This window comes from Convolutriloba macropyga, chromosome 9 (genome assembly GCF_964194025.1).
Source record: "Convolutriloba macropyga chromosome 9, txConMacr16.3, whole genome shotgun sequence".
NCBI classification, from domain to species: Eukaryota; Metazoa; Xenacoelomorpha; order Acoela; family Convolutidae; genus Convolutriloba; species Convolutriloba macropyga.
Genome location: NC_134476.1, coordinates 25,265,530 through 25,277,374, shown reverse-complemented (window position 1 = coordinate 25,277,374; position 11,845 = coordinate 25,265,530). Strand labels below are relative to the sequence as shown.

Sequence of the window (11,845 nt, the reverse complement as noted above, 5' to 3'; positions counted from 1 at the left end):
TTGATTAAAAAGAGACGCACCACCAATACTCACTTATTCACGCGAAAGGACACAAAAACTCGCTCCACAAAGAGGAAAATGACATCACGAACGCAATTCAGTTGAAATTGCACGAGCAAATGAACAAAAAGCATTGGAGATTTTGAGACATCATATTATTGTAACATAAGAGGACAATTCCTGAAATTTTTATTGTCTAAAAAAACTAGAACTAGAATGGATTATGAGTGAAAACCATGCAAAAAAGACGAACCAAAAAATAAAAACATGATTGGAAGTCAAATTGTCGCACGTAATAAAAACTAGCAAGAAAGCAATTTTTTCAAACAGCACTTTCTCACATTGCCTTAAAATTATGGTGAAAAAATTCACACCACAAAAGGACTCGCGCTTTCGCTCCACTTCCTGTTTGGGCGTGACCAAAATCACTACTCCAATTTGACATTAAAAATCATGAAAATAAGCGAACAGATCTTTGAATAAGACAGCTCGCCAATAAAAAACATACCCGGTAGATTGCTGGAAAAGAAGCGCCGTTGATTCCAATAAGCATGAATGGGATTGAAAGAATAGAAGATAATGAAAAAAAAAGAATTTTGTACAAAAACATTTTTTAATTCCGATCTATTTTGATGGCATTTCGTAGTTGAACATACTTCTGTTTCTTAGAGAGAGGCTGTAGGGGCTATTATCAATACCAATAAGCATTAGAGACGGTAACTAAGACTTATAGGAACACCGTTCAAATAGCGGGCATCTAAAAGTGGGCTTTATGGGTTTCTCCCGTTTATATTTCTGACTTCAATTTTTTTATACTGACTCTGTTCATTTTGAATTGCTTTGCTGAGCAACTGATGTTCAAAATAACTTTTAGCAGAATGAGAGAAACTAGCTAGAGAAGCCAAAACGATTTCACGCAAAAAGTTGAAAAAGCGGCAAAATGAGGTAAAGCGAAACATTTTTTTGTTCGACGAAGTAAAAAAATAGGACCGCTATAATAGCCAGCTGAGAAGATGAGGGCGGCTATTAATCAAATACTTTGATTTATAATAAAATAGGGCCGCTAAAATAGCCGGCTGAAACAATGAGGGCGGCTATAAATTAAATAAAAACTAAAGTTTTTCTATATGTCTCCCTCTTTGACTTTCGGGCCTGAATAGGTTTCTTCTAACCTATGTTTCCGGAAATAGAGGAATTAGGAAAGCGAGGAATTAGTTCATAGTTATTACGTTTGATGACATACTAAGGTACCAAAAAGCTACGTACACCTGAAAATTTTTCCAAAAACGTCAGAATAAATAAAATCTTTATATCAGATCTCTGGTAACGCGTCATTACGCTTTCACCTTTTCTTAGTATTCACAAGACTGTTTGCATAGTTTTTAAACTGGTTTCCCATGATGCCTACAACACCCATAAATTTTTCCAATAGGTTCGTGATTGAAATGCACATCGGGACTGAAACAAAAAGAAGAGATAGAAATTGACAGAATTTTATCCTAAGTTTCAAAAACTGTTCTAATTTGGCTAGCAATTTCAGTTGGATTCTAGAAGTATACTTAATTCAGCTTCTAAACTGAAAGCTACTAAACTTAATACCAATGTCAGCTAGCAAACACTCTAAAGTACTTTGATAACCTAATTCTCGACGACTTAATGACCGGGCTTTATCCCGTCTCTTTTGATTTTGCTCTGGACCTTGATTGTATTCACTATCCTGCGTAATTCATTGAGTGAATAGATTTAAAAACCAATCAGTTGAAACAGTGAGTGAGGTATGTCAGAAGTCAAATGTGAAAGTCGTGACTTATGTAAAACGAAAAACGTGATAAAAAGGTAAACAGAATTAAAAAACAGAAGGACAAATCCTGGCGTACAATTCAAAGAATTTTCATGGACTAAACAAAAACTTTACCTAGAACCAACTATGAGTTAATTGGGGAAACATTTCTAAAAAAACGAGCTAAGAAAAACAGAAAATCAAAGATAAAATGCCGAATGCGAACAAAAAGCCACTAGCGAGTAAGGGAAATTCGGTTGAACAAAAAAAACTAGGCCTAGAATTAACTATGAATGAATTGGGTAAACCATTAAGAAAATCCGATCCAAAAAATCGAAAACAGAAAAAAAGGTGAAATTGCCGCACGTGAACAAAAAATCATCACAGAGAAAGCGAATTATTGTTCAAAAACCGTTTTCTCACTCTACTTCAAAGTAAGACTGAATAAAATTCCACTCTTTTTCGCACTGTTTCGGCTAGACTAAAAAAATTACTTCAATTTGACTTCAAAATCATGAAAAAAGTGTGAACAGAACATAGTTCCGTACACGACTCGAAGTAAAAACTTCACCATCCTAATTGACATAATGAGCCGTCAACAGATTTTCACTAAACATTTTGAATTAAAACAGGGAAAAATGGCTACAAAGAAGTATCTCATAAAAGTTCCTACATCAAAACATTTTTGGCAAAAAACTACGATACGGTTTATCTGAGTTCTTCAAGCCTCTACAAATTGGGGCTGAAAAAAAAACAACTAATTTATACAGAGAAAATCGACGATAGAACTGAAGGACAAATTCAAAATATTTTCTTTTACAAAAATTCTCGAACACAACATAAGCTCTACTTCCCAACTGTAAATTTGAGGAAAATATCTACCACTTCTGCTCAATCATTGACCCAACCAACACCTGGAAGAAAAATTAAACAAAAATTGCAAAGAACGAAAAAAAATCATGAAAAGAATAAAAAATTTGTGTTATTCAAAGAATCGAATAGATTAGCTCTAAATCCCAACCGTCATTTTAAGGGAAACCATCCACTACTTTTGCTCAAGCATTGGCCCAAGCAACAGAAGACAGAAACAAATTTAAAAAAGTCAAAGAACCTGAAAAGAATTGGAAATTTGTGTTATTTACTTCATAGAGTTCCTTTTCTGGTTTTCAATGGCGACATTTAGGAGAGACATCTATAAAATATCTCAAAAATAAAGATTGGAACAAGAAAAACGCCAACGAGAAGAACAAAAAAAAGCAAAAAAAAGAAACACAGACGAAAGTCAGCCAAAATTTGCTCAAAATTATTACTCTTTCGTTAAGTAAAAAAACTCAAAAAAATAAATTAACTAATTTAGAGAGCAGACAAAAAATCTAGAGCAACTTTAAAAAAACCACAGAATTTTGGATAAATTTTTGGAACAAAAAAAACTACCGAACGCCTTAGTACTAATGTATAAACCAAACAAAAAATTTTACCTGAAAAAATTGGATTTTGAACACAAAAGAAAACTGTTATGAAAATGACGCACGTGATCAAAAACATTTGCTCGCTTAGCGAAAAATTTTTCACACCTACTTTTCTCGCTCGCTCTCTCTCTCTCTCTCTCTCTCTCTCTCTCTCTCGAACCGAAAACACGAACTGAAAAACACTATCTTTTCTGTTCTTCAGTAATTTCGTTTTCACATTTAGTTTTCACGCACTTCATTTCCCGTTTCAGATACACTCCAACAAAATGACCGATCAAAAAGACGGCTGTCCAGTAAAGTCAAAAATAGCCAGTAAAGTCAAAAATAGCCCCATTTAACGCACTGCGGTTATTAACAAAAGGACAACAAGCCATAGTCACGTACTTGAATAAAACTTTCATTTCAGAGTCATAATACTGTTTCAAGAACTTCTTTAACAGATTTAAACTGAAAAACAAAACGAATTAAGTGCGCCACTTAGATTCTGAATGAGGACAATCAAAATCACTAAAAAATCAAGAAGTCAAGAATGATGAAAGTCACCCGAAAGTCAAAGCGTCAGACGAAAAATCGCATAAAAATCCAGGGTACCAATATAATCGCTACAAAGTTTCTATTTAGAGCAACTTAACAGTCTGTTAAACTGAGACTCACCTGACCTCAAATAAGACATCTTTATAGCTTTGAGGAAAAATTAATTCTCTTTAGTAGATTTGAAGGCAACTTTTCACAATGAAGATGCATTGCACAGAACAAATATACTAATAAGGTCAGAATTGCTCTCGAACGACAGGCGAATGGGGTTATAGTGTAGCCCTATAAAACAATGGTTCTAGCCAATGGTCCAACAAAACATGCATCAACTGGTTCTCAACTTAATCGAACTAGCATGAAAGCAATGAGACAAAAAACCATTGACAGACTATATTTGAGAAAATTCATTAGCTTGAGGACAACTCAAACTCAGAAAACACGAACTCGAAATTTGAGTTTAAAAAACTACGGGACAAGGGTTAGGGTTTTGCATCTAACAGATGTGGCTGAGAATCATCAATTGTTCAGCGTGTTAGAAAATTACTAAATTTTCTTAAAAAAATAAAAGGTTACCAATTACTACAACTTGTTTGTAAAGCAGCGCTTATGATTATTGCTTTTTCGAGGCATACTGAATGACTTTCATTCAGATTCCAGACAGAAACACAAAAAGCCCACAGTTCAAGTGAATTTTAGTTGAAAGCTTACATTGTATCTGCCTCAAAGTTTCATATTTACCGTACTATACTTGAGGTCTAAAAACAAACTACTTCAACTTAATGGCTAACCAACAGCAAATAATTTAAAAGAACAGACGGTTTGCTACAAATTTATAACAGCTGATAAAGTGAGCAAATGGAAACGAGCAAAATCTTGTTCATTCGACCTTGTGTGTAAAGGAAATCAATTTCAAAACTTCCAATTATTTAAGAACTATCATAAATCTGAAACATCTATTTTTTTATTAAATATTTTCTTTTAAGTTCTTCTGAAATATTTCATCATTCTGACCAATTCGTCCAATGCTTCCATAATACCTTCTCCCGTTTCAGCAGAGCAAGCATGTACATGCCACAGTCTATCAACTACTCTGTCCATTCCGAGGGCATTTACTACTGCACTTAACCCAATAAAAGATGGCAAATCAGATTTATTCACTAGGAGCAATAATGGAACTCCACGCATATCATTATGAGCAGCAATTGGACGAAAAATTTCTCGCGAAATTTGCAAAGTATCTATATTTGACCCGTCGACCACAACAATAAAACCTTGGCAAAACGGGTAATAGTGAGCCCACAAAGGACGCATTTGCTCCTGATCACCGACATCCCAAATTGTAATCTTTGTACCACTTGAAGAGTTGATGGTCTCAACGTTAAAGCCGATAGTGGGAACATAAGTTACTCTCTGCTTTAAAATAGGCCAATAGAGAATAGTTGATTTACCACTATCGCCTAATCCTAGCATGAGAACGGTACGCGTGTCCTTAGAGGAATTACTAGATCGCATCCAATTCATTGGCACCTTAAACTTCTAATATACATTAAGCATGTTACTCCTTCACCGTCTGTAGAAGACGCTGTCAAAATTATCACGTAAAACTATTGTCCAAATGACCAGCACTAACTCAGTCGTACTTAAAATGGCAAGGAAACTTTACGGCAAACTAGAGCAACAAGCCAATGAAAACAAGTTATTATTAGAAAAAAAAAAGAGAAATCCTGCGATACAGCAGACAAACTACGTGGTACATTACGGTCATTCTTTCTAAAGTAAAACTCGCAAAAAATAATATTTGACAAAAAAGACACTTTTTGTTACTAAGTGGTAATTACTTTGTACGAAACTCATTGGTGTTAAAGTGGCTCCTGCTGGGTGATAATGCAACTGTATAATGCACAATAATTACAAGTTTGATAATCCCTCTATGAATTAAAAGTGACCTAGAGGTTTTGCTATTCATCTCGCCTGAATACGAACCGTTAAATGGAGCAGTGGGGGATTGAGGACGGTGGGGGATTGAGGCAGGTGAGCACGGGGGAGTGGAGTCAATGTCGTGTTTGACAACCAGCAGGCTTTACCTTTAATGCCATTTTTTGACGACGTAAACTTGTCAGACAAAAAGTCGGTAGTAAGAAAAATTACATGAAGACCAGGAGGACTAACAAGATTCATTTGGGAGCAGTTAATCAACCAAGAATTAAAGAGTGAAAGAGTCCACTCAAAGCCAAAAAGTCAAGTGATAAAAATGCATTATTATAGATAAAAAGATATTAAAAATTTTGTTGGAGACTAATTAGTTACAATGTATCTGCCGAGAAACAATTTTTGCCTTTATCACTTAGAAAGAGAATCAAACGAATAAAACAGTCATGGCTTAGGTCTTGATGAATCAATTTCTTATAGTTTTAGGGGAAAAATGAGTCGATCAGTTGTTAAAAATCGGCAAAAAAACTCTTCAAAGCATCATTTCATAGGCTTTATATTTCATAGACTCTATAACGGTCGGTCAAATTATGTTAACAAGATTATCACATCAAAACATCATTACTTAAAGACTGCAGGGTTTCATTAGCACATTTGATTGGTAAGCAAAAATACTCGGATTAGTGCGTGTATTCAATTTGTCAATATTATTACATGGCAAAACATTCTGAATCAGGTTTTCTTAAAGCTCTATCTTTGCTGCCGTTGAGTAATTTTCACCGAAGGAGGGAAAACTGCTCGACTGTAATATGAAAGGCTCAGAGCGATATGAGTATTGAGGCAAATAAGGGCAGTCTCGGATAAACGAGTCTGCTCAAAAAGAAGGCAAAAAGAAGTTAAAGTGTTAGGGTGATCGGGGTGGAATGAGGTGCGGATAAAGTGGAGACGAGGGGTCTGACACGCAAAACTGCCCCTCACGATTATTTTTTATTCTCATTAGCTTTGACCACTTTTACAATTGGACTAGTGAAACTCGAAAAGAACAGCTCGGGGACGTAAAACTGGCAAGACGAGAAGTCGTAGTACAAAAATTAGCATTAGAAAAATAAACAAGCCCGATATGATTGCTACCAACTTTGAGAATAATTAATCAAGAACTGAAGCGAGATATTCCACCCGTTATATGACAAAATGGATAAGTAAAACAACCCAGACATTTCCCGAATGAGGTTCAGCTCATCTATCGGCAGAAAGTTTATAAAAAATCACAATTTCACGCACGAAACTAATCCTACAACGGTCAAGTTCTGATTCCTAGCATATAATATTCCAATCAAATCGTCATTACGTTAAATTCTCGGAGTCGAAATTCCGCATTTCAAAAGTCGAGTATTTTTGAGGATTGATAAATGCATTTCAAATAGCAATAGTATAATATGGCAAAATTTCAAATCGGTTTAATATTGTTTTATTTATGCTACCGTTGGGCAATTGGTGCATGAGGGAGATGAGACCGTTCGTCGACTGTAATGAAAGGAACTTCTGAGCAATACGGGGATTGACGCTCGACTCCCGGGGACTGATGATCTTGTGGGGTTAGGGGTGGAAAGAGGTGTGAGTGAAGTGAGGGGGGGGGGGGGGGTGGGGTGGGGGGGGGGGGGGTGTTGTAGGGAGGAGGGGGAGTTGAGTTAGAGAGGGGGAGAAGAGAGTGGGATCTAAAACCCACAACACGCCATTATAAGTTTTCTTAGTAGCTTCGGTGATCTGTACACTTAGAGGCTAATAAAGCTCTTAGAGAACTGCTCGGTGACTTAATGCCCGCCAGGATTTTTATTTCGTTTTTGCAGACGATAAATCTTCTATCGTACAAAAAATATGCATCTGAAAAAACGTTGCTTGAGAACAAATAATTATTCAAACTCTCACGGATAAACGAGTCTTTTCGAAAATAGGTCAAAATGGTTAACTTTAGAAAAAAGGCTTCATATAGACTACAAGAATAATTATAGTGTATCTACCGAGGAACAACCTTTTCCTTGATCACTTGGAAACAGATCAAAATATATATTACAGGCGTATTATGGGCCTTGACGAAACCATTTCTCCGGTGACATTTTGAATAACTGAGGTTCACCTCATCTATTGGCAAAAGATTATCAAACGAAAGCAGAATCATTTCACGGACGAAACTAAATCTACAACGGTCAAGTTCTTGTCTCCTAGATTTATCAAATCAAGCCATCATTACGTTACATTACAGGGTCCAAATCGTGCTGTAAGATGTAAATTTAATCGGATTAGTAAGCGTAATCCAAATTGTTAACGCTTCGGCTTTTATTGTTTCCACGGTTCAGCAATTAATACATAAGGGATAGAACGTTATGGAAAAAAAAGCGAGAGAATAGAGAATCTATTGTTTTAAATGTATGAAAATATGTAAAATTAAAAAAGTGTGCATCGTAAGGTAGCATCATCGTTATCATTGTTATTATGATCATGAAACCAACCCGTTATTACGAATCAAGAGATTGGGTTGGTGGTAGATAATTTTCAATGATAGGCTACAATGGTATGCATGTATGAAATCAGGCAGATTATCACACGGAATAAGAAGATTCATAAGAGGTATCTCACACGTATGGACACAAAATGATCATGGTTTATTGTTGCTCCGAGTCAAAAATTGCCTCATTCCACAATTAATAGAGAAAACAGTTTTTCCTCGCGAACAAACCCCTTTTCTAGTGAAGAAATGCGTGTTTTTTTTAATTATTTCAGTATTGTATAGCCTAATTAGAAGTTGAACAAAAATAATCACAGTAAGGTTCCACAGTTATGTGGTTAATCAACAATAATTATCCATTATAATCAATATTTACCTTTTAATGGTTGTACAAATAGCAATTTATAGATGGAAATTTAACCCGCGGAAAAGGAAAGAGTCATATACACAACTCTTTCCGAACCCTTTGGAAAAAAGGCACCTGTCCTATCTTTTGGTATTTTTCAAGATCAGTGGAGCAACAAAAATTAGGACTTAAAGCTCTCTTTTTTAATATTAAAACTACCAACAAACGTATATCCGCCTCAATCAAGGCAATGTGAAAATCGAAGACTGCTTTTTTATGTACAATTTAATTAACCACAGCACAATTTATGGAAGCACAATTTATTTGATTGATCTTTTCAGGGTGAAGTCGTCTGCTGTGAAATCAGTTATAATCAGAAACAGTTACAAGACACGATATACTTGACAATAACGCACTATGCATGTAAAACGACGAACACTTCATTACATTAATCTATAATGGCAAGCGTCAAAGCATACTTCATATCACAAAGTTATGCATCCAATTTTGTTTATCTTAATGAGCCACCGCAAACATGCTTTAATCGGAACACTGCAAACCTACTCAAGTCCTATTTCTGCTCAACTCTCAACTCTCAAATATTAACCTCTAAGCTCATTTTTGAACTCTATTCTTTCGACAATTATACTCAATATGAATACGCATCGATGAAACTATTGTTGATTTGAGAGTTGTTGAAGTATTGTAATAAACAATGATTCAAACATTGATGACAACAACGATTAAGATTTCATGACAAACAATTACTCGCATATCAGTGAACTTTGTGTAGATGGTAGAGACACGGAACAATCAAGAGTTATCATTTCTATTTTGGCAGCAAATAAAATATTTAATGTATCGATTTAGCACAGCATAGATAAAGGCACAGGCAACTAATTTAAATTGGCAATCAAACAAAACCTGATATTTTTCTCTTCAAGCAAAATTTCAAATCTAGTTTTTCTCTATTTTCTTTATCATCGAACAAAATTTGGTGAAAGGGTTAAAAATTGGCCCAGTTGAAGAGAAATTTTACAGATTTCGATAAATATTGACTCAGAACGATGCACAACTCGCTAATTGTGATATTGAAAGGGTGTTTATAAAGATGTCCCGCGGTGGTTCAAATTATTCTTCTGGATATTCATGTGGATTTTTATGTACTGATTTGATAGATATTTGATTGATTCATGGTCAAAAGACTCCAGAGGACTGATTTTTGGTTTGATAGAATTGTTTGATGAAATCGAAGATGGTCCAGATAAGATGTTGATAATTGGCTAGATGAGAAAGATAGTTGCAAATAAATTCTAAGATATTTCCAGTCAGCAAAAAAGCAAAAGTATTCAAATTTCGAAAACTCACTTCCCGCGGCGAGACTGGACGGTAAAATTGTAAACACTTCTCAAAGTAACTTCTATACTTGTAAAAGTTTCTTACCAAGGATGACTTACTAGAAAAATTTACAACTTTGAGGACAAACTTTCAAGAATTTGCGCTGCAAAGGTTAATTTTATAAGAACTTACAAGTTGAAGGGCTGTCCAGTAAATTTCTTGCAACTTGGCTACGGTTAAATTTTGCTCTCATTGGTGCTTCCACTGTGGCTTGATCATTGTAAATGTTGCATATAAAAAATAGTTGCATCTTTGAGGTAAAAATTTAAACAGTTTCTTCTAAAAGCCAAAATTTGGTTGATCTCTAACTTTACAATGTGCAAAAATAGGCACCATTAATTATGAGGACTCGAATATCTTGATGATTTAAGACATATGCTTGATATCATCGGGCTTGTCAGGTTGAAAAATTTTGCAACTATCTTATCCCGAGATAAACACATTACATCATTGAGAGGTTTTGAGAGACAGAGACGGGTACGTGCTGCGACTTCGTTCTACCTCTTTACAGCTTGCCTCGTTTTTTGCCCTCATTACCAGTCTTTGTTAAGGTCAAATGACCAATTCCACTCCAAATGTACAACCTTGTCATCGTCGACAATCTTGCTAGTCACCGAGTAATGACCACGTGCTATCATTCCTGTAAAAACACTATCTAGTGGCAGTCGTAACGCAACAAAAATGTGTCCAAAAAATTGCAAAGGAATGTACGGAAAGAGTGAGAATAGTACGCATGTCACGTGTAGTTACTGAAGTTAAACTAAAACCTATCTCGACCAAAACCCACACACACACACTGGTCGAATACCAATCGAACATGTCCATGCATTGCATATGGAGAAATAACCAAAAAAGTGTGCAACAATTCTCATAAATAACCCTTATATCTAGCTAAAGCCATTATACACATGCCCGAGTATTTCACAAATAATACTTCGAAACTAAAATCCCGTCAAAAAGAACACACCCGGAAGCTCAACGGAAAGTAGTCGCCATTGATTCCCATAACTCTAATTGGGATCGAAGGAACAGAAAAAAAACAGAAAAACATTCATTGCTGCATATAATACAGCTGAGCGGATACAGAGGCTAGTTTCAATACCAATAAGAATTAGAAATTTCAATGACTAAACAAAAAACAAGACGTGAAATAGTCTATGAATGGATTGGAAAAGGCATTTAGAAAAAAAAACACAAGCAGGAAAGCAAATTTTTGTTCAAACACGGCATTTTCACTCCAATTTAAAATTGAAGCGAAAAAATTTCAAGTCGCAAAACAATGAAAAAGCATGAAAAGTGCGAAATCATCTTAAAACAAAGCCAAAATGGATCAAATTCCGGAATCGACTCTGCAGTGAGCATCAAAAAAGAGAAGACTATCTTAATTCAAAAAAAGAAAAATAATTTAAACCAAAAAAGAAAATAAAAAAATTCCATTATTTTTTCAATTTGTGCAAGTACAAATAAAAAGACAGACAATATTTCAAGTAATCGAGACTAATTAATTGCACACACAAATTAAGCGCAAAAAAGTCTCTAAATTTCGAAAACTGTAAAACTCTAATACTTTATACTTTAAGGAAACAATTAGTGTAAAAACCACAGCAATTCCGATTCAGCAACCGATGAGACCTGTCATTAATGCGATTCAGTCATAAGCGCAATTCAGTGACAACTACAATCCAAAATCCTCAACGACATTATTTCAAAAAACTTGAGATGTCATGAAATACCTTTAAGCTGTTGTATGGGCTGAAATAGGGATGCGCCAATATTGTTTAATTTCCTTAAAAAGGCATCTTCCTGGAAATTAATCTCTGTAACCTTTTGCACAATATGAGCTCAATCACTGAATTAACCAAAGCCAGCCTAAGAAACTCTAAACA

The 11,845-nt window shown here is 35.1% G+C and overlaps 2 protein-coding genes across 2 annotated transcripts in view; both read right to left on the bottom strand.

Annotated features, from left to right (window-relative positions):
- Positions 1 to 4,686: 4,686 nt before the first annotated feature.
- Positions 4,687 to 7,888, bottom strand: LOC142346161 (ADP-ribosylation factor 6-like). Its single transcript, XM_075398670.1, has 3 exons — positions 7,847 to 7,888; positions 7,254 to 7,299; positions 4,687 to 5,258 (listed from the first exon to the last, which is right to left on the bottom strand). Exons 1-3 carry the CDS (start codon positions 7,886 to 7,888, stop codon positions 4,762 to 4,764), a joined length of 585 nt encoding a protein of 194 aa, XP_075254785.1. The 3' UTR covers positions 4,687 to 4,761.
- A 218-nt stretch (positions 7,889 to 8,106) lies between these two features.
- The window catches only part of LOC142345680 (rho GDP-dissociation inhibitor 1-like), a 33,808-nt gene continuing 30,069 nt past the window's right edge, over positions 8,107 to 11,845 (bottom strand). The window contains exons 7-8 of the mRNA XM_075397903.1: positions 10,406 to 10,599; positions 8,107 to 9,844 (exon numbers count right to left, since the gene is read on the bottom strand). Of these exons, the coding sequence (XP_075254018.1) occupies positions 10,493 to 10,599 (107 nt within the window). The 3' untranslated portion in view covers positions 8,107 to 9,844; positions 10,406 to 10,492. The remainder of the gene's footprint in view (positions 9,845 to 10,405; positions 10,600 to 11,845) is intronic.